At 37.0% G+C, this 22,959-nt stretch overlaps 2 protein-coding genes across 3 annotated transcripts; both read right to left on the bottom strand.

Moving 5' to 3' along the window:
• Nucleotides 1–3,040: 3,040 nt before the first annotated feature.
• Nucleotides 3,041–7,270, bottom strand: LOC113742893 (probable receptor-like protein kinase At1g80640). Of its 2 annotated transcripts, none has more exons than XM_027270905.2 (10): nt 6,709–7,270; nt 6,078–6,248; nt 5,712–5,962; nt 5,487–5,619; nt 5,310–5,373; nt 5,087–5,210; nt 4,884–4,986; nt 3,744–3,862; nt 3,567–3,656; nt 3,041–3,478 (listed from the first exon to the last, which is right to left on the bottom strand). In XM_027270905.2, exons 1-10 carry the CDS (start codon nt 6,875–6,877, stop codon nt 3,353–3,355), a joined length of 1,350 nt encoding a protein of 449 aa, XP_027126706.1. In that variant the 5' UTR covers nt 6,878–7,270; the 3' UTR covers nt 3,041–3,352. The 2 variants fall into 2 exon arrangements, with proteins under 2 accessions (XP_027126706.1, XP_027126707.1); XM_027270906.2 differs by having other exon boundaries at nt 5,087–5,183; nt 6,709–7,267.
• Nucleotides 7,271–14,180: 6,910 nt separating this feature from the next.
• LOC113699789 (uncharacterized) lies at nt 14,181–19,535 on the bottom strand. Its single transcript, XM_072047213.1, has 5 exons — nt 18,262–19,535; nt 17,238–17,314; nt 16,425–16,536; nt 15,552–15,604; nt 14,181–14,668 (listed from the first exon to the last, which is right to left on the bottom strand). The coding sequence occupies exons 1-5, from the start codon at nt 19,298–19,300 to the stop codon at nt 14,465–14,467; spliced, it is 1,485 nt and encodes a 494-aa protein (XP_071903314.1). The 5' UTR covers nt 19,301–19,535; the 3' UTR covers nt 14,181–14,464.
• Nucleotides 19,536–22,959: the final 3,424 nt, after the last annotated feature.

Here is a 22,959-nt window from a genome sequence, read left to right as displayed (position 1 = left end):
CTCCTTCAAAGTAGTTCCTATTCCACCATTATCAGATTTTCTAAGACAAGCATAAGGTACTTTATTAGGATGTTTACCGCTTATGAACAAGAAACATCCTGAATGCTTTCCGTGAATCTCTCCCTCATTTGTGCCATTCGGGGTGGTGGTGGTTGTTTGATTTTGTAGAACCTGAGAAGCGGAGTACTTCATGGAAAGTAACTGAAGTTTCATGACCGTATTTATTGGCACTACGTAGAACTTGTGCCCAGGCATGAGGGTGGTCTCTGGTGCAACAACTGCCCATGGCTGCTTGAACACATTTGGGTAGGCAACACAAAATTTGGGATTTCGATGCATTATTTCAGCAGCAATAATTGGCCTATCTTGAAGTTCAACATGACCACCCGGATGTACGATCTTGACAAACATATTTTTTGTGTTATTCCTACACAACCATCTTGCAATGGCCACATTTCTTTTTTCTCTCATTCTTTTTTTTTTATCAAATTGAAGGAATATGTGGGACGGCTAAGACTTTGAGATACAGTGAATGATGCGTTTTATCATGTTAGGCATCTCTGAGAAGCTGTGAGTTGTTTGATGAGAAGTGCAGGTTTATATTCTTTTTATTTTGGGATAATTTCAGAAACCTCCCCTGTGATTTTTGATAATTTTACTGAGCCCCCCTGAGGTTTAAAAAATTACACTTACCTCCCTCGATTTGATGGTTTTAGTAATAAAATCTTAAAATAATATTGATTTGGTCAATTTTTGAAATGAATACCCAAAAATGCCCTTGTGTAATGAGTTTTAATATATTTTCCTATACAATTATAAGATTATCTAGTATAATTATAAGGAAAATGTGCCAAATTTTTCATGTTCATACCTACTATTTAATAAACAACTATAATAATAATTTTATTACTATTTTAGAATACTTTTGATGGTACTTTATTATGGATTTAGATTTATAAGATAGAAAGGAAAATGTCGAAATAATTCATTTAGAATTTATGAATTTTTCAGGTAGTGGAATTATCATAATTTGGTAGTAATTTTGGGCAATTTCTTTTTGATTTATTGTTAATTTTAGTACCAAAAAATAGAAAATAAAGATCAGCAAAAATATTGGATTACATATAAAATTAACTCGTCAAAAAAATCACTAAATCGACATTCGATTACAATAGAAACTAGAAGCAATAGTGGTAGTTCTACAATTTTATTGGTCAAAAATTTAAAAAAAAAAAGGAATAAGAAGGAAAAAGAATGAAAAAAATAATTTTAAAACTCATTCTAAGTATAAGCATACCAAATAAGTGAATTTCATTAAAATATTTAACGGTAAAATTGTCATTTTAAATGACAAGGGAGGTATGTATAATTTTTCAAACCTCAAAGGAACTCAGTGAAATTGTCAGGAACCTCAGGGGAGGTTTCTGAAATTATCCCTTTTATTTTCAACAACGTTTGTTTGGTAATACGTACCGCGACAACTATGCTACGTTGGGAAATACTAGATACAAAATGGAGTCTGAATGTGGACAAGATACAAACTTCTTGAATATTAGCATATGTGATGTAAAGACAAATTCTTGTTCAGAGGTACCAATGTATTGGCAACTTTCCACAGATATGGATTTGATTCTAAACAGCCGCCTCATATTTGAAGAATTAAAAAGCAAAGAACCATGTAAGCTGCAAAAATTGGTCATCCCAAGCTTTCTTAGGCTTGGTGGTGCGGGAGGTCAAGAGTTCGAACCTTGCCTCTCACAAAAATTGTCACAATGTGTGACGGTCTTCATTGACCACTTTCGATGGAGTTTCTACTCACATCGAGTCCCCTCCCCCTCCCCCCTAGAATAGGCTAGTTTAGGTTATAGAAATTCTATCGTATCGACAAAAAAAAAAAAAAAATGTAAGCTGCAAAAATTAAACACCTGATTCTTCAAGTCTAGGTCATCACGTCTTGGACTGCATGCTAGAAAGCGAAACTCATGGAGTTATTCCGGTAAACTATTCGTCTGTGCACAAACTCGCCAAAGTGACTCTTGTTTGCATAATTCTTCTCATGACCATGTAAAAAACCAGTTTCCATAGGCGGGGAAATCATGGTTGAAAGTATAAAAATTTGACCCCTCGCTCTTGGCCATGGAGCAAGAAAACTCCAACTGCTATATTTTGCAACCAATCAAATTCACCTATGATTACTAAATAACTGGTTTGGTTTGGATCATAGGAAAGCATCGTTACGAGGTGGTGTAGGATTAAAACGACTTCAGAGGGGGAACGATCGAAAGGTGCAAAAACACGGGGAACGCCTTTAGGAACGATGTAACTGAAGGCGTGGTCTCATTAACTCACGCCCGAAGAAAGATGCATAGACTTATTGATAGCGTATCCTTCATTAATATCTACACTTCGGGCGTTAAATATTTGCTAGTAATTCGGACTCAGAGTCAGATACGGGAAATTGCCGGAAAAGAAAGCTGCCAGAGTTTTTGCAAGCTAGTACAGATAATCGGCATTAGGTAGCACAGGATATAGCTGCATTAATTATGGGGAACATTTCATGTGAAGTGGGACTCGATGGTAAGATCTGGTTTGTGGAGAGGGGATCTGAATGGCAAAAATGTATCTAGACATTTGAGAAGTTGATGAGAGGATCAAAGAAAATCCTTGACCATCAAAATGATTACAAGAGATTCTCTTGATTAGGTCTAAGTAATGAGCCTGCTAATGAACATTATTACAAGAGTTGTGACCAAGTGTTATACGTGAATGATTGAATATGTACATTTACATGATAATTTAGTCGTAATTCAAATGTGTTAAACGAGGTTCTCAAGTTTAAAGGGTTCTTCTAAATTACGTTCTCAAGTTTAAAGGATTCTTCTAAACTAGGTTTCCGTAAAGGATCGATAGCCGGAACTTATGAAAGGGATACGGTCTTAAAATATTGAAAGAGTTGCCCAAAAAGGCAACATGTTGATAGAGCTACTTGTACAGTCAATTATGTTCCACTGTTCTTTAGCCAGAAGAGAAAAGACGGATCTTTGGTAACTAACACCCTTAAAATGAAGACCTTGTTCCATCACTTGGGTGACTTTGCAATGTGACGATGGGATGGTATGAATCCAGATCATGAGAGTGCAGCGATGCTCCACTTTTGAAATCTATCAGATTTATATTTACATTGACAGACGTCAAAACTTCTTCCTGTCATGTGTTCTCTATCCTAAGAATTCCGGCATAAGTACATCTAATTATCAAAAACCAGGAAAAAAGAAAGACAGCCGTTCAACGAGTATATATTCCAGCAGAAAGCACAGCATCTAGGCGAGGTTCAGCCACGAGCAAGAACCAACTATGCAACTTTTAATGATCCTCCAAGCTCAACAGGAACGAGGGGAATAAAGGAGTGAAGGACATCTGTGATCAATGGTCTGTAGCTTGGTTCTGGCTGTACACACAGGACAGCAACCGCAGCAACCTACCAGAGGAATAATTGGAGTTGAATCAGTAATTGATAAGAAGGCATTATTCTGCTAAGCAGTCTAAAAAGTTGTCTTAATACAAACTTGATATAAGTGCTTCAAATCCATCTTGTTCCTGATGGCAGGATCTACAATTTTGGGAAGCTTTGACCTATCAGTGAGCTGAGGCATGGCCTGCATGATGAAAAAGGAAGATTGCATCAGAAAGTATGCTTACTGAGATACCAGATCTTGAACCGACAAGCATTAGGGAGAACTTACCCATGTAACAATAGACTGGCACTGAGCTTCAGTAATTTTCTCTACTGGCCTTCTTCCAATTAAAAGCTCCAGTAGAATAACACCAAATGCATATACATCACTCTTCTCAGTTAATTTACCTAAACGTCAATTAAACAACTACAGTTAAAAGTTCTTTTTTTCATACAGAACAATTTTAAATAAAAGCTCATGCATCAGCAGTTGCTGAACAAGACATTCTCTATACATGGCTCATGAACATTGGCAACAGCAGCAGAGTTTTTAAAGTTAAAGGAGGACACTATCTTCTCAGAAAGGGATTTTTACCACCACCTCTGACAACTGAAATCCTCATTGCCCTATCTTATTAAGGAAGTCACTTCAGCTTAACAGTGTTTATACTTTATATGGTCAACCTAATGCTTGCTCCTCAAAGGCCCAGACTTTGATGCCAAATAATCTTTGTTTTTAAGCGAAGTCCCGTATCAGCAAAATGCTAATAGTAATTTTGTTTTTGATTGCAAAAAACAGCCCACATAGTGTTTCTGCTTCAACTGTGTGCACTAAAAGTGACACATAAAACTTATTCAGGTCAAGCAGTCCGTCAATCAAGGATTGCAGAGATATCAAAATCCAAAAAAGATTGCAGAAAAACTACAATAAGCATTGAATGCAGTAATTCTTGGAAGTTTCCAAGTATGAGACAACAGGAACAGTGGAAGATAGAGCAGAGACTGACAACAGTTTTCAGAAGGATAATTGAAATTGATCCAGCAATCAAGATATGGCTCTGTTAAGATGTTTCAAGGTCATTATTTAGATCCCTATCATGGGGCATCCAACATGTACTTGTGATACAGCACCAAGGTCATTATTATTTAAGATGCCAGTGCGGGTTGTAATGAAAAACCTTTTGAAACCAAGAAACATAACTCAAATGCATAATTACGCCAGGAAGATTGATATTTGTTTAGCAAAAGAAGCAACAGCAGATGCCTATTCAAAAGTATGATCTTTCCATTGACCAATAGGGAAAAAAAAAAAAAGTTTATTCAAGCTCATGTCAACAGAACAAAATCAAAAGAATGAACAGACAACTTTAGCTGCAACAATGTAATTGACATAATGTAATTTTGCAAATCTTAAGGTACTCTATCATACCATCTAGGAGGTATTCTGGAGCAACATAACCCAAAGTTCCTGAAAGCTTTATGCTGTTCTTGTTTGGGTTCCCGCCACTAATTGCAAGGCCAAAATCAGAAAGCTGTATGAAAGTGGAATTCATTAGCTTATCACAAATACTCATCAAGTTTCCATTTGCAAAGTGAAGGAATTTGAAGGCATAGCTCCTATCCACATTTCACCTTTGCATTGTAGGTAGAATCCAAGAGGATGTTGGCGGATTTGAGATCCCTATGTATCACCGGAGGGTTACAACGCTCATGCAAATACTCCAGTCCTCTAGTCAATTCAGAGATACATCTTAGTCTACAAGAAATGGAAACAGGCCAAAAAGTTATTGGGGAGGGGGGGTGGTTTGGGGCGTTGAGTAACATCTTGAGGGACAGATCCTCCTCAATGTCATACCTTGCTACATCTAGAGCAATTTTCATCCGTAGATGCCAAGTTAAAGTTGATCCATGAGAAGGTCCTAAAGTAAAGGAGAAACTTAATCTCTTTTAATGAAACACAAATTGAGAAACCAAAAGACATTATGCAGAATGCACATAATATAATACATCAAAAAGTAGGGAGGCATTTTACCATGCAAGTGAGATTCCAAAGACCCATTCTGCATCAATTCATACACCAAAAACCGTGTCTCTCCATGAATGCAGTACCCTAGAATTGAAACTATATTTTGATGCTTGATTTTACTCAACAAATCTACCTCATTCTGCAATTCCAATGACGAAAGCAGTAAATAAAAATACAGGCAAAATGGATAAAATCAAATAGAATCCTCAAGAATTGTCGATTGGAATTTACCTCGAACTCTCTTTCGGAGTCCTGCCATTTACCATGGAGTCTTTTGACAGCTGCATGGAAGTTATCACTAAATTGAGCTTTATATACGCATCCTAATCCACCTTCACCCAGAATGTTGTCTTCGTTGAAGTTGCTGGTTGCAGCTACTAGCAAAGGGTATTCAATAACAGCAATTGAACCTTTCTTTCCAAAAGCTTTTGAAGAAGTGATTTTATCCAAAATTGGACCCAATGATACCCCTTTTGCAGCATCTTGAGAAAGCAATCCAAACTCAAAATAAGTTGTAATGCAAGTTACAGAATGTACAAATAAGATAGGAAAAAGAAATTAGAAGGACTTAAAGGCATCTTGAAGAAAGCATCATACTTGAGTTCTGGTTTGCCTTTGTATCGGAACTCTTTAACTTTTTGAGTCTGTAGAACCAAAAACACGACAGCAATAATAATATTCCACCAAGAAGAGTTGCAGAAACCACGAGTGCAATTAAAATTTTCTTGTTTATGTCCTGATGATGGACTGCCCTGACAGCCGCCTCTCCTTCAAAGCCCAAGATGGACCAAAAAAGGGCAAAAAAAAAAGGGCTTTAGACAGCATTACGACTTTAAAAGGAAAAAGAACAGCTTATCAATCATCTACAACGTTCTTTTTCTCCTGCTTAACATTTCTCAATGCAAAGCACCCCAACTGAACCGTCATCGGGGGAAGGATGGGTACTTGCTGACAGAGCTGTTACAGGTTTTAGTGTCAAATTCAAATCCTGATTTGCTGAAAGTACAGAGAAGTACGATAAAATAGTACTCTCAATGATAAGGCGACCATTTCCGTGGACAAGGGAAAATTTCGCAAATATATCCAAAACGGCAACAAGATCAGTATTTTTCATAATTTCAGAACTTGAAGTAGTCATCCAATAATTAACAACAAAACGAGCATGAACTCATATTCACAATCAAGTGCTAGTAGAAATCAGAAACATGGCAAGACATTATTGAATTACCTGGAGATTGAGCTTCCACACCAGGAGACGAAGTAGGGAAAACAGGGGGCTCTTTCTCAGTAGGAAGAACAGGGTCAGAAACAGGAGGGTTTGGCTTCACATCCACAGGAAATGAGAGCAAAGGTGAGCTGAAAATCAAGACGGGTACCACCAAAATCAGAACTTTCATGATTCTTCTCGCTGTCTTTTGTATCAACCCCTTTTACAGATTTTCAAACAGACAGGGGGAAATGGGAAATCTTGGAAATGGGATTTGCAATGAAACTGTCTTTATTGTCTGATAGTGTAACTTTGTATGGAGCGCTTTGAAATTCAATTCAAATGTAGTTGCAGAGTGGCACTGAAGCAGCAAGAACAGTACAAAAACTTTGGATGTGTAATCTCAGTCTTCCTAGTCTTTCGTGTTGCATCTGTCTGCAATTTGGTCCCCAGAAAAGACAAAGAAAAAGTGGCAGGAAAAACCAATGCCTTTTTTAAACCCAGAAAAGGAGTGTCAATTGCACGACAATCATGTGGCAGTTATCAAAAGATGATGCCACAGTGCCCTCCTCCCCTGTTTTAAAGACAGTCACGTACCGGGTTGTGGTTTCTGAAAAAGTGGAAAGTGGCAAGTAGGATTCTTCTTTTTAATATCCTTTTCTTTTTTATTGTAAAGTGGAAACTAGTGGTGAAAAAAAATTGGTGTAACTGATTTTTATTTTTATTTTTATTCTTTTGGGGTTAAGGTGGCAAAACCATTCTAACATAAATTTTTTCCTTCTTTTTTGGCCGTGGAAGTAAATAAATGATATTGAAATTGGGGGGAGGGGAGAAAAAGTATAAGCAAAAAGTTTCGATACCTCCTACTTACGTTATAAAAAAAATAACATTGAAATTCTTGATAATATATAAATTGAGCGTCAAAACAATCCAAAGATAAGCTTGCTTCTTTTTTTGTAGGAATAAATAAAAGGATATTCAAATTCTTGATATGTATAAAGTGATTTTGAGAGTTGTAAATAGTAAGTACAAATATCTAAAATGTGACTACTAGTTATCGGTTGATAACGTCTAAATTTTTTTTTTTTTTTTTTTAGTGTTTGAAGATTAGGGGAAGATTTACTTAAGATTTAGGGATAAGGAAATAGAATTGTATTCCCTATAGGAGAACTAGTTGTTGTAGATTTGTTAGTAGTTTTTCTAATTTCTTGCGTTTGGATTGAGGAATTTGATGAAAATTTTGAAATCCCTTCAAATGCCTCTGGTTGTTACAATTACTTAAATTTGTAAATCACTAATTATTTTAGTAATTAAAATGTATTTTAATAATTAACTAATTACAAATCCTAATGCCTCTTAAATAATCTAAACAACTATAGCAATTTGAAGTGGGTTTTAAATTCTTGGTCCAATTTCTCAATCCAAACCAGCCTGAAAAAGCGAAATATAATTGAAGACTACCATACCGATACTAAAACTCAATTATTCAGCAACCGATCATAGCGTTTGAGCTTTGTAGATAGTTCATAAATACTCGCAGCATGTCCTGTCATAGTCCTAAGGCCAACTTCAGGCAAGTTGATCAGTTGTGTGCTTCAAAGAAAAGGTTGATCAGTTGTGGAAATGACTAATCAGTCGAAGTGTTGTTGTTGCTCGATGATGAAGCTCCTTTTGATTTGAAGTGAAACAATTAAAGCATATTTAGCTAAATTAAACAAGTAACAAACGTCATTTTGTATTACTTTATGATTGCTAATGCCACTTTTAACGTCATTTTAATTAATTACAATAATTGCACATGCAGTTGTAAATTATTCCATCATAATGCGTTGTTCTGAACCGCTGGCCTCGCGGAAAATGACAAGCATGCTTTCTTGATTCCTTCCTTCTTCCCTTGATATAAAAACTAAGGTTGTGTTTGGATTGCATTTTTCGTGATTTTTCATGGAAAAAATACTGTAGCGATTTGATGTATGTGAGGAAAAAAGGTAATAGGAAAATGTGATCACGAAAAACGACGCAATTTTTTGACGGAAATGTCATTACTGTTGTAACAGCACGGTTCCCAACGTTAATGAAGTACCAACTAAATAAATTTAATACATTTGAATAAAATATATTACAGAATTGAAAAATAATAATAGTTTGTTAGAAGAAAGAGGGAAATCATAATAAAAAGTAGTAATTCAAATTTATTAAAAATGATCAGGTTATCACGAAAGAAGAGAGAGAAATTCTGAAAGAAAATTAGTTTAGTTAAGGGTCCGTTTGTTTCGGGTGAAAATGTTTTCCAGGAAAATATTTTCCTAATTTCCCGTGTTTGGTTGCACAAAAGTTACTGAAAACATTTTCCTATGTAAAATATTTTCACTCATCTTATGGAAAACAACTTTCCTTCCAAACTTACTGAAGTTGTTTTCCGAAATGTATGCATCCCGCCTGTAGTATGTTCCAAATTTACTGAAAACATCTTGTAGTATGTTCTTTTTTTTTTTTAGTGTAAACAGGAGAATTCGAACCCAAGATCTCTTCCTTACACTCCCTCCCTCATACCACCCAACCCTCCCCCTAGTATATTCAAAATTAAAAAAAAAATTTCATCCTGCTCATCCTATGCTAGTAATTAATTATGTATAATAGGGACATTCTTTTCTAGAGAACTTTCAGCAGTGAGAGTGCAAGATATAAGTCACAATAAGCATTGCATGTGATTAATATTTGACATTAAATGGCCAGCAATTTGTTTATTGCTTAAGGAGATATTTTTTATTCATATATACATTTCTCCAAGATTTTTTAAAGTTAAACAATGAGATAAATTTTCTTATTTTGCATAGCAAGAAGTATATAGTTATAATGTGTAGAAAGTAAAGATAGAGATAAAAGTAAAAATATTTCAAAAGTTAAACAAACACCAGAAAAATGAAGTAAGAAAATATTTTCAATAAGCTAACCAAACACCTGAAAATGATGAAAGGGAAATGATTTTCATGGAAAATTACTTCCACGGAAAATATTTTCCCAAGGAAAATATTTTACTTCCAACCAAACAGACCCTAAGTGTTGTTGCATATGAATATGGTGGTTAAAACTCAAATATTCATGTGACCCATTAATTCTATTTATTTAGGCATGCCACTTGGAATGGATAATTAAATTAAGAATTTTATATATATATGTGTGCGTGTCGAGAAAGCCTTGATCTAATGGCTAAAGTTGAATCCCTTGTAGATCTCCTCGTGCCCTTTTTCCTTACTTTTTTAAATTCCACTTTTCCCTTCTCTTTGATTAATTGTCATGCATCCAACAATGTATACATTGTCGGTGTACAAAAACTTAATGCATAATTTTTTTTTTTATAATCAAAATGCATACTACTAATTAATCGCACGAACCGCCAATGCATTTATTGTCATATTTGGGCTTGATAATTTGGATTTTTACTCTTCCCGGCCAGTTTTCGGCTGCCGTTTAGAAGACTTGAAAAGGGCGGCCCAGTTTATACAACGACAGTCACAGCCCTAGTAGAATTTCGACCCAGAACACCCTCAAGTCGAATGAAATACAATCCTCTGCCTCTAACGAACAAAATATTTAGGCCCAAGAAAATTCATTCTCCATTTACATTGTATTATATTGTATTGAAAGTAATATACAGTCTGAACAAATGAAATTATATATACTGTTAGATTGAACATAAAAGAACGGCTCACGAGGAACTGTCGACCCAACAACCAACCAGTTGAGTCCGTGATCCACATTATGTAGCAAAGTGAAAAAGGTGTCATAATTTGAGGTGGTGAGTGGCTGCTGAAGGCCCAAATAAATGATTTGGGCACTTGAACTTGAACATCACCACACTCAGACAGTAGAAAGCCGAATTCACAATCTTCGCACAGCCTTGTTTGGAAAGGGATTTTCTATAAAAAAAAAAAAAAAATCTCTATATTTTTCGTGAATACATTTTCTAATCACCTTTTTACCTCGCATACGTCAAATTACTATAGTACATTTTCTACAAAAACTCCAAAAAATTGCAATCCAAACACAATGGACGGACGAATAATGATAATCAATAACCATATTTTTTCTCCTTCAAACGGTGACACAAGTACCTTTAGTGTACAAATGGGTTGCACCAAATAACTATTAGTAAGTATTAATCCTCCAAATAACTATCTGATGGCTTTCAAAGAAAAGCAAGTATAGAAGTCACTGGCGGCAGAGAAATCTTCTTAAATTTTATTAAACAATTACATCTTATACTACAGTTTACTAGCCTATAGAATTCCGAAAGCCCACATCTTTACAGTACTTTTAAAGTTTAAACTGTCGACACATTGCAATTTAGAGCAACAACATTTTTCTTTAAGTGAATTTAAGATTTTCAAAAAATGGCGAGTGTAATTGTACCAGCTCAGCCGAATATAGATCCATCATACGTCTTCAACTAAATTCATCGTTCTAAAAATTAGACCGATGAATGAATAGAATGTGTTTTCAGTTTGCATTTCAATCGGTTCAATTGTTCACGTTAAGTGCTTAGATTTTTTTTAGTTATTTTATTAATAGTAAATAATTTGAATGATGCTGAACTATGAAACCAAAAAAAAAGAGGAAGAAATTAGTGGTAACCAATTCAATCATTCAATTTTGACTAGTTTAGACCGAGTTAATTGGTATTTTACTATTCATTCATTTGCACGTTTGATAAAATTGAAAACTGAAATTTGAATCCATTAAGTTATTGAATGATTAAGTATTATATCACATACATTTGAGTATATATCATATTCAGTGATAAGTCAACAGTTTATCACTTATTTTTTAGAGCAAGTTTTGCCTAAAAAATTCAGTGCCATTTAATTAATTCAAATATTTAATTTTTGGTTATCAAACACATCTGAACACATCAAGATTTGAATTCATAAAGTTTAAGTGTTGAATTGACTTATCAAACAGAACTTTCTTAGTTTTTCAGATTCAATATAGGTCCGGCCAATATAATGTTGGTTCGAGATTCAAGCGGTTGAATTGGTTATTCCGGTCCGGTGTTCAAACCCGGGTTGAATGGTAGCTCCTTCGGTGTTTGCACAACATATAATTGCAGGGCAATCCGAAACGAAATTCTCAGGACAGTGCGCGACACAATATCCAAAGGAAGAAGACTTGGGAGTGCGTTTGTACAACTACATGTATACAGTACGTATGTTTCAAGGAAGCATTATTGAGAGCAAATGCATAACTCTTGCGAATGCATTCAAGGATGATTGTTCATGTCAAAAATGGCACGTAAAACTAGGCAACCCTTTCATTGAATTCCCACCCATTCCTCCGCCCACCCTTCAACTGCAACCTGAAACACGGCCACACTTCCCATTCAACCCCGGCCACAGACGCCGCATGCACGTAATGTACAGTAAATATCCTCAGTCAGTGTCTCCATCCAAATCCATTTGCATCGATACTCGTAGCATTTAGCTGGCTTCAATTACTGCTCCAGTTGGTTTCCAGCAGCAGCTGTATCAACCCTACTCAAGTGCTAGAACTGGTAGTAGTATTAATTACTGCTTAATTTATTTATCCGACTACTGGTCTTTATATACGAGGTGGGCGGCGTATTATCAAACCACTAGCAAGTTTGCTTCTGTTTTAAGCAGAGTATTACTACTAGAATTGGTGCGGAGATGCTCTCCAGTTCTTGAACGTAGACAAGTGCACTACTGAACAAAAATACTGAGGATGAAAAGAAACGTACTGGTAGTGACTCTGATAGCATTGCTGTTTGTCAATTCATCATTTGCACAATATTCCAGAAATCACCCCAAGGATAACCATACAAAATCGAGTCAACAAGAAGAGGATCAAGAACTAAGAAGTGCACGAAGAAGAAATAGAGTTGGCAGTAGGAGGAGGAGCAGAAGAGGCAGCAGCGGAGGAAGAAGATCAGGAGGATCATCAAATTGTGACCCCCTTTATTCATATTTATTTGGAAGCTGCGGCCAATGGCCTTTCTCAAGGTCTTCCGGAAACAACCCTTTCCTGCCTAGGCCAACTCCCTCTCCCCGCCCGACTCCGCCGCGGCCGCCAATTGTGCAGCCTTCTCCTCCTCTTCCTCCACTTATTCCTTTACCGCCACCGCTACTTCCTTCCCCTCCACCTGCAGTGCTACCACCACCGCTCATACCTTCACCACCACCCATATCGCTGCCTCCACCCGTAGTCCCTTCACCGCCACCTGTTCAACCGTCACCGCCGCCTGTATCACCTTCACCTTCACCCCCACCACCTGCAATTCCTTCCTCGCCCCCACCATCCCCATCCCCTCCACCACCTTCACCATCGCCACCTCCGCCCTTACCACCACCACCCTTGGTCCCATCGCCACCCCCTCCTTCACCATCCCCTCCTCCTCCTGACCTCCCCATTATTTTCCCCCCACCACCACTTGTTCCTTCACCCCCACCCCCTGAACTGCTACAACCACCCGTCTTTCCGTGGTTATCACCACCCGATACCAACCCAGACTCTCCAACATTCCCCGTAGTTTCTCCTCCACCACTAATACCAGACTTGCCGCCAGATATATTCACCCCAGCACCTCCTCTTGCACCCATATTATCTCCTCCACCAGACTTCTTTCTTCCACCACAAGACGGCCCAGACATCATTTTCACGCCACCAGCACCAACACTTATCCCGTCTTATACTCCACCTGAATTGCCTTTCACATTTACTCCAAGCCCTCCAGCGGATGACGGGGGTGTGTTTCAGTCACCAACATTTCCACTTCCACAAGCACCCGACTTTTTCTTTGCACCTCCGCTGATACCTGATATGCCCGAGAGCCCATTTCAGCCGCTGCCGTTCGTCTTTGTGCCACCGTCACCGGATGCTGTACCGGTGGTGCAAGAGCAGAGTCCCCCACTGCCTTTTATCCCTCCTTTTGAGGATCCCCCGCAACCAGATTCGCCTCCATTCAACGATTAAATATGCTTTCTTGGTAGGATAGATTTCTCAAGTATTATTGAGTGAAATAACGTAACTAATCATTCTACATACCAGAATCTAGGCAAGTATTACTTGTGCTGCAGAATATCCTTTGAATGTGACTAATTTTCTGCGAGATTTCAATTTATAATCTTCATTATTCATAGCTATACCCGTTTAACTTATTAAGGCTTTAAAACTGTAAAGTCTGAGGTTCATTTGATTTGTATCATCTCTCCTCCTGCTTCTTGAACCTTGCATACTTCGGCACCAATTCGTCCGTTTATTAACCACGGCTCAGTATTTCATCAGGCAACTGGATTAATTTTGAACTAAAATTGGGTTACACAACTCTACAATGAGATAACGGAGTTGGTTTCTTCTGGCGAGCTGCTGATTGCTGAATCATTGGAAAATTATTTACTAGCTTCAGTTGGACTAGCCCAAAACCATGTTCACACCACAAATATAACGACAAAATTTTAATAATTAATACAGCAGCAAGGAATAACATAACATTTTATTGAACAAGAAAAAATTGGACTGCACAAACAGTACCTGTCACTGTATGCTCACCATTCTTGTACGTGATTTCTACCTAGACGTTCTCAAGATTGGTATCTAGATATCAAAGTTTTCACTTTCACTACATCAAGAGAACTAGTACACTGACATTGCAGAGAACAGGGGATGACAATGGCAACCAGAAATCTAAGCCATCATTCCCAATGTGGACAGATGAAGCAATGAACAAAACCAATGAGAAGAAACAGAGAGACAGTATGCTCTAATTTTTAAGTGCCTTTTTTTTACCAGAATGGTCCTTTTTGGACGGATAGTTCTTTTTCTTGGCATAATCGTCCTGACTATCGCGAAGACCAAGTTTTGAGAGAACGAAGCAGTAAGAATCCCAGTCAGTCCTCCTCAAATACTTCAATAATTTCTTCCTCCTTTGAACCATTTCTTCAATACCTTTTCGAGAATGCTTGTCCTACAACCATTATAAGAAAGATGTGAGACTTGAGAGCACAGGCAGCAAGACAAATACTATGACAATGGAGCACAGTGGAGACATAGGAGCAAGAAATGAAATTTTGATTAAAACAAAAACTCAAAAGTTCAAGAAAATATTCGCTGCCCATAGAAAAATGTGGCAAACGCTATGATTATGACTATGGACCTAGAATAATAGCCAAAAACCAAGAGCACACTTCTACATATAGAGCTTACTGAAGTTGCTACCTGCAACCGCAGAGTATGAAAGATGTAAAACAAGCAAAAAGGCAAGTTCACCATTTTTACAAGTTAATCTAGTTTGTAACCCCCAATCCCAGAGAACGGCCTCCCAAATTGCAGTCCACAGAGTATCCACTGACCATTTCCGGAAGCAAAACTCTAAATGCGAGAACTAAGCAGTAAACTTAAACAAGAAAATCTAGTGATGATCGAAACAAGGAACTTGGAGTTAAAATATTGTAGACCTATTAGAAGCTTGATCTTATTCCCCATGGGCATGCTGTCAAAATTTAGATAGGCATAAAAATTCAAACTGGGAAACTAAGTCATAATCAGCCAAAGCAGAGAAATTTACAAAAAAATTTCAAGGTCATTTCTCAAACAGTGGCTTCAATATTTGAAGGTTGAAGTTCATTTTGAAGAATTCAGAATCTTTTTTCTCGAAAGTGATAAGTTATCATCTCAGTTTAGCCACACCTACGAGCAATGTCTATTCTTCTTTTTTTTTTATCAACAAACAATCACTCAAACTGAGATGTATGATCAAATTAAAGCTGCTACAGATACAATTTGTTGAAAGACAACTATGGACCACCTCATAGAGGTCCCAAAGAAGAGATATTTAGCCAAATGCTGACCTTCTTGTGCAGAACTGTAGATAGGTGCTTAATCTTTGTTGTGAGTTGTGCCACTGCAGAACAACAAAAAGATTAGAAACAATCCTTGCAACCATAATCATGGTGACATTTCATGCCTCTGTACTTGGTGCATGACACAAGCTGAACTTCTGGGAAAAAAGGCGGGCCAAAAAGGTGGGAAAAATGCAAAAGATAAAGCTCTTCCTAGAAGGAAAGGAAAAGGAATGAAATAGATAAAGAACTCGTGGAAAAGGATTTATCAATGTCCACATTTAAAAATAATAAAAATACTTAATAAGTAAAAAGGATAATCCTTTCGACTGAAGATATCAGTTTCTGAGAAAAGATTATGAATTTCCATTATCCACCCCAGTTAGCTTCAATTTTCTACACATCCATCAGCCATTGGAGAATGAAGAATTCAAAAGGAAAAGATGGATTTGACAGTTCTGAGGCAAAGGTTCATAGCCCAAAAACAAGAACAAGCAAAATTCTGGAAAAAAATCTCAAATTAAGAAACATAATTGAACTTGAGCAGAGAAAGAAATCTTTTAATTTGGTTTTCCTAACAAGTAGAGCATGAGGAGACTCCAAATTCAGGTCTTGTGATTAAAAACAAAATTTAAAACCGCAGGGATGACATTGTTTAAATGTTTAAGAGCAAGCAAATAAATACTGCAAGTGCAATGCGAACTAAATTAACTAGACAGTAACTATCAAAAAAAAAATTCTTAAATAAGCTAGAGTCTAACAGATACAAAAGGAAACGAGAAAGAGACAGCAAACTTTGGCCAACTGAATCCACTTGCTATGCAGCAAGCTGGATCCAGTCAATCCTCCACAAGGAACACTGAACGAATTCAGCGAACTCACCTTGAACACGAGCAGAACCACAATCTGACTCCGACAATTTAAATTTGTCTCTCACTTTCTTAAGCTCCAGCTTCAATTTCTCGGCAGCTGACATGTGATCAGGGTGGAAATACTGCATAATTCAGAGCAAAAGGCAAAATTATGATCAAGGAATAATGCATAGCAGCAACTAAACAAATTACGGAAGTTTTAACGTCAAAGTTCATTGAAGGCAGAAAGTTCTAGATTGTATAGTTTGTTTCTTACTAAGCACTATAGCTTCTCTTAAATGATGGGATGCATGGCTACAAAAATTGGAATCTTGAACGTGCAACAGCAATCAAATGCTGTAGATCATAAATTTTCAGGTTCATTCTCCATTTTCCATATTCCAAAAAAAAAAAACTGAACACAAAATTATGGAAACAACCATACTGAACTATCGATAATCCCAATGCAATGCTGAATAAAGCATTTGTAAACTAATTTGGAAGTGACAAAACCAAAGAATTTCCTGCAATTTTCATTCATAGCTAATCATTCTGAATTTGAAAGAACAAGATCAGTCTTGCAATTAGTGACTGAAAAACAAATTGTAAATGCATACAAGGTCATGAAAATCAAAGTATTCAGATAATGGAGTTCAACGACTAGTTTGAAACATGTGATCCAAAGGTATACTATCCAACAAAAACCCATTCACATTGATTCAGAACTAGCTTGGATAAACTTCATATGCAATGTCACCCAAAATTCAGACAAAAAGTCACACAGTAAAAGATTTGCTTTAAAAGCCTGACCATAAGCTAGCAAATCAAGAAAAGACTAGCTTGCCTTTTCAACTAATTCTTCCTTTGGGGGAGATGACATGTAGAGTGGAGGAAGCTGGCCCAAGATAGCAATGTTGTGCTCTGTAAAAGTTAATAGATCACTAAACCATGGATTGATACAGAAGAATAGGCATCATTTATCACAGTCATGCATCAAGAAGAATCAGAAAACTCGCACACAGACTTGCAATAACAAATAAATCCTTATCTAACAATCAGTAATTGTTCCAGCAACTTAGCTGACAGGAATAACGATATAATAATCTAGCATTTCGTTAAAATTCACAAGGCACAACATTTATCTTCAGAAAATTTCCTTGTACTCAATTTCGGTATCAGATAACTCTTCCATATTTCTGATTATTAGGTACAACAAAAATAGAAACAAATGTTGAATTGAGTTTGTGAAACTGCTGTAACTCACTAAAACTAAGAAAATGGAAAAAAGAATCCCAAAACTATAAATATAGTACAGTAAGTACCTAATTAATAGCTGAATTATCCTTTAGAACAATAACCACCAAACAGAAATTAGTATGGATTTTTTCCAATAGTACAGCTCTTCAAGGACACAGGTAAGTAACAGAACAGAAGGGCAGGAGAAACAAGTTGGATATAAATCACAAATTTGCAATAAATCCAGCCCCTTACTTTCAACAAACTTTCAGAATACATGCAGACGATCAAAACTTCCCAGAGTCTCTTTGCTAATGGACATACTAGCATATCAAGAACAGTAATCACGAGTGCAGCAATAGCTGAAAGCTTACAAACTAATCGGCATATAACCTCATTCTACATGTTATTTTCCTCCACCAAATACCCCAATAGCATAATCTCATGGCACGAGGGGACCAATCTAAGGACAAACCCATTATAAACACACACACACACACACACACATACACACACACATATATATATATCATCAAGACAAGCAATTTAGGCACATTAAACACAAGCGTTACCAATATCCAATTACCAATTCCAAGTCTGGTGTGCTGCAAACAATGCAAGCTTACACTTACTCTTGGGTTCACTCTGAGTTTCACTGATCGCTTGAAGACTTTTCCTCAAAGTCATCCAGGTAGCACCAGCAGGTTTCGAGTTTATCTCCTCCTCCTCCATCTTTCTCAACTTCACCAGCCTTTCGCTCAACTCTTCCAATGAAAACCAATCTTTCTTGTCCCGTCTCTCGGGCCTTAGCGCCCTGAGCTTCTCGCCCAACTCTCGAGTGGAATAAATCCTCACAAACTCCGTCTGAAATTGAGTACCATCCTCCGCGTCCACTTCGTTCATCTCCCGTCGAAAAATCGACGGCGGCAAATGATCGCTCCCTTCAATCCCCCTTTGATGCAAAGATGGCAAACTTGGGTCTAGTGGCCTCGTCGTCAAACTCTCTTTCCACCTCGAGATGGGCATGGCATTGTTCGTTCTCCCACCCCCTTGACTCTGGTTTGTTGAAGAGGGTTTGAGCTGATTTAAGCTGTCGCGGATAGTCCTGAATGAATCCTTCACCACTGCCTCCGAGGCACCTGGGGCGGACTCTTGACCTTTGGAAGCGAGACCCCGCTGGTAAAGTTCTTGAAACGAAATGGACCGGGAGGAATTCGGGGCAGAAGTAGTGCTAGAAGTGGAGGATGGAGGAGGTGGTGGTGTTGGAGGAGGGGGTGCAGAACGGCGGCGAAACTCAAGTAAATTTTTGCGGATTTCTTCTATCTGGTCGGATTGCTTTGAGACGGGGGAGGCGAAAGAGAATGGTTTTCGACGGGGTTGGGATTGAGGGTTCCATTGTGATTGCTGTGGTTGTTGTTGTTTGAGGCTGGCTTTGACATCACTGATGTAAGAAGAAAACGAAAATGGGGATTGGGATTGGTATTGGGGTTGCGGTTGGGATTGGGGTGGTGGCGGACGGGGTTTGGATTGCGGGGAGGGGGTATTGTCAGGGTCAGGGGTGGTGGAGGATGAAAAGAAATGAACTGAAGTGGCGGCTGGAGTGGTGGCGGTGGTGGTGGTGAGGGGGAGGGTTTTAGGGCGGAGTTGGAGGAGCTTGGTGGTTGCCGCCATAATGCGTGGCGGAGATTTGATTGCAGAGGCTTGAGGAAACCCTAAGGAACCTGAAATTTTAGCATCCACCTATTCAGCCAAGTGTACTAACAGGAACAAGCTACTCTTTACTGCTTTTCGGTTTCGGGTTCGGAGAATTGGTATTTCGCCCCGGCTCATTTGGAGCGGAGGGGAATTATCATTTCACAGACTTATTCGATTGGATTGTGTGAATTGCAACTCTTCTCTTTCTTTTCTTTGTGCAATTCTTTTTCTTTTCCTTTAATAAAAGTTTTTTGTGTATTCTTTTTCTTCCTCTTTAATTAAAAAAAAAAGGTCTTCACTTAATTACTGATACGTGCTAGAAACAAGACAATACTCTTTTTTTTTTTTGTCAGAATATCAATTTCTAAGACCTAAACTAATCTCACAAGCCCAACCAAAAGTCAATACTCAATAGACTAGACGTAACGCAGATCAATAGAGAAAGAGTTGTTTATGTAATTGCCGTCTATGCACTATAATCTTATTCTATCAAAACTAAAAATATTTATCAGTACATCACTCTAATCTACATTTATATTTTGTATACTCAATAAAGCTTTCCTTTTCTGAAAATTTCTAGCTCGTAGGACTTATTAATCTATCCAGTCAAGTCAATACAAGCTATGGCCAAAACAACTAAACCATTTTAGTAGTGTACGAAAATTTTGTATACTTTTAAGCACACCATGAATTTGTTTAGCTGATATATAACGCGCACATGCCAAAAGTTTCTTGGACTGTTTGTCATTTCCAATATTTTAAAATTTTGTCTCTCATCTTGTCACTTAATTGTGATTGTCACTTTCAAATAACTACCTCCGACAAGTTCTCTATCGGTTAGGCTCCTCCTTCCCCTCTCCCTAAACTAGGTTAGATTAAGTCGTTGCAACCAAAAAAAAGAAGATATATAATGCGCACACACTTCTATTACCTCGACCTGATCAAGAACAGCACAGTATAAAGTTAGCTATGACAACATTCGTATAATCCAAAAGCATATTCAGTTTTTCTTTTGCTTAATTCTCACCTTAGTTGTGAACCTCACTCATACATTCTAAATAAAAAAAAAAAAAAAGAAGAGAGAGATTATGTCGTGGACTCCCAGAAGTTGGAAACTACACTGAATGGTGGAAAGCCAGACTGGTAAAGTTTTTCTCTTTTTGAGTGGCAAAACTCATCTGGTCGTGAAAGACAAGTACATCTGAAAAGAAAGCGAAAGTCGTAGGCCACTTTGGCAAAAGCCACGACAAGTCAAAAAAGTCCATTAAATAAGTGAAAAGAACTGTAAAGAATAGGAGAGTAATCTCATATTTAGGTTTATGGCGGTGGATTGATTCACGGTTCCGGCAGCCAAGGAAGAGCTAATCCGGGATTCTCTCTCGTACGTCACCGAAGTTGTTCTCAATGCTGTTTTAGACTATGTTCTACGCCATAAAAATAGAAATTTGCAACCCACATTTGAATAGATATATATATATATGTGTATATATCCGCGACCATTTTATTAGTTCCGTGCACAAAAGGTTTAGCCAAAAAAAGTTTGTGTACGTTGGAAACAAAGCTCATGAAATATTTAGAGCTCGGTTGAATTGTTATTTTTAAAGTTTTTATAATAAAATATACTATAACGATTCGATGATATATTCACAAAAAAATATAATTTTTTTATTAAAAATAGCTTTTCAAAAGATTTTAATGCTTCTCCCAGAAAAAAAATGAAAGAGAGAGGACGAATAATAATGCTGAAAATAGATTTACTCTTTTTTTTTTACTGCAATGATAGAATTTCTATAATTTAATCTAATTTAATTTAGGGGGAAGGGGACTCGATGTAAAAAGAGATTCCATCAAAGAAAGCCAATTAAGACCGTCACATAAAATGACAAATTAATGAAAAGTAAGAGTTGAACCCTTTACTTCCCGCGTGGTGACCACCTAGTGGCTGGAAATGGATTTACTCGTTCGCAATAACAATTTACAATCTTACGCACTAATCCAGAAGATGTGAAAAAAAAAGGCTGAAGGAAAAGTTGAGGATAAAATAAAAAGAAATAAAGTAACAATATTAATATAAAAGCAGTCTCAGTCAGAGACTGATTCTTTACGCGGAGACCAAGTGGACTCGACTACACTGCGCTACTTAGCCGGCTTCTCCACTCGACTCGACCAGAGGGTTGACACTCGACATATTTCAGAATTTCAAAGTCAAACACAATAGGAGTACGGGTATCACGTATTTCAAATTGAATACTATATAAAAATTCAGAAAAGAAAAGAAACAAGAATAGTGATAGTAGTTAATTTGATTAGTTACCGTACTTAGGGTGTTTATGAGTAATTGTGTTTACAAATGTGATTAAGATAAAAATGTCTACAGATATAATTGAAAGTATAAAAAAATGATGAAAAATATTTATACTAATCATCACTATTTTTACGATTGGAAGATGAACCAAACTAATTGATACTCAAATTGAATTCGATTTGGTAAGATTTCATTCGAATTTGACTCGTTAACTAGTCAAACCAAATTCAAAAATAGTTGATAATTTTGATTAAAAAAATACGTTCAATCTCGATTCAATAAATAAATAAGCTAAATTTAAAAATAATTAAATAAATTTAAATATTAGAATATTTGATTTGATCATACTCATTTTCATTCGTAAGATAACATGAATAGGCTGCAACATATACCGGAGTTTGAATGTTAAAAGTGTCAAAGTACATGATTCTGCGGCCAAAAGTCAACAGTAGAGACAGATGTGCGTCCACTAATCGCCGAAAGTCTTAGGGTTTGATGTTTTTATCTTTGATCTTACCCCGCAAGCAAACGAGCCGACCCCTTTATTAATTTGGCACTCCTCATTATTATGTATTCCACGTTTCAAGCCTCTTCCCAATCCCACATCAAAAGATCGTGGGGCATTAGTCTGCAGGTTTAAGGTCCACAGGTGGTCGGTTCTATCACTAATTGACTGAATTCGATTATTTTGTGGATCCTCCTTAAATTGTTCGTTTCGAACCGTTCTTTGATGACTCTCCGGGTGTTAATCTAACTGTGTGCGTGTGTTCTTGATCATTTGTGAGAGAAAAAAAACCTCTTCCCAATCCATCCCGTCCCCTTGATGAGTGGTTTGTGAATCCAGTCTATATTGTTTTCCAGAAACATTAATTATATTATTGATTTACTTATGAATGAAACAATTAATTGTTTCTGCGCATTGAACTTGTTATCTACAGCTAGTTGAAATGTGGTAATGGGTTCTTCTATAAGGGGTAGGACAGGTGTCTAGACACATGCAAAAATTAAAATTTACACGATTCAAGGGGGTGCAGTATAATATTTTTTGAATTTTAAAGTGGGTGCATATCTATTTTATCTGTTTATCCAGTAACTTTAGGACACAATAATATAGAAGAAAAAAAAATCTTGATTATTGACTTGACAGTAAATTTTTCTGCGTTTTTGAAAATTTGAAAGAGACCCTGAGTTAGAGTCACGATGATCATTAACAATCAGTACCATAAGCAACTCCGAATTATTCATTCATCAAACACGTGTAAACATTTTGATGAAAAATGCTAAATAGACAAAACGGCAAATTAAAATGAACCGCTACTGTTTTTGATTG

The sequence above is a fragment of the Coffea arabica genome, chromosome 4e (assembly GCF_036785885.1).
Source record: "Coffea arabica cultivar ET-39 chromosome 4e, Coffea Arabica ET-39 HiFi, whole genome shotgun sequence".
In the NCBI taxonomy this organism is placed as follows: Eukaryota; Viridiplantae; Streptophyta; class Magnoliopsida; order Gentianales; family Rubiaceae; genus Coffea; species Coffea arabica.
Note: the sequence above shows the minus strand (reverse complement) of the source record. Positions and strands in the feature narration are given on the sequence as shown.

Coding starts and splice junctions, on each gene's coding strand:
- LOC113742893 (XM_027270905.2), bottom strand. CDS start 6,877: ATGAAAGTTCTGATTTTGGTGGTACCCGTCTTGATTTTCAGCTCACCT. Junction 5,620..5,711: donor ACTCCGAAAGAGAGTTCGAG/GTAAATTCCAAT, acceptor TTGGAATTGCAG/AATGAGGTAGATTTGTTGAG. Junction 5,211..5,309: donor ATTGCTCTAGATGTAGCAAG/GTATGACATTGA, acceptor CATTTCTTGTAG/ACTAAGATGTATCTCTGAAT.
- LOC113699789 (XM_072047213.1), bottom strand. CDS start 19,300: ATGGCGGCAACCACCAAGCTCCTCCAACTCCGCCCTAAAACCCTCCCC. Junction 17,315..18,261: donor AACTCAGAGTGAACCCAAGA/GTAAGTGTAAGC, acceptor TAACTTTTACAG/AGCACAACATTGCTATCTTG. Junction 14,669..15,551: donor CTACAGTTCTGCACAAGAAG/GTCAGCATTTGG, acceptor TAATGGTTGTAG/GACAAGCATTCTCGAAAAGG.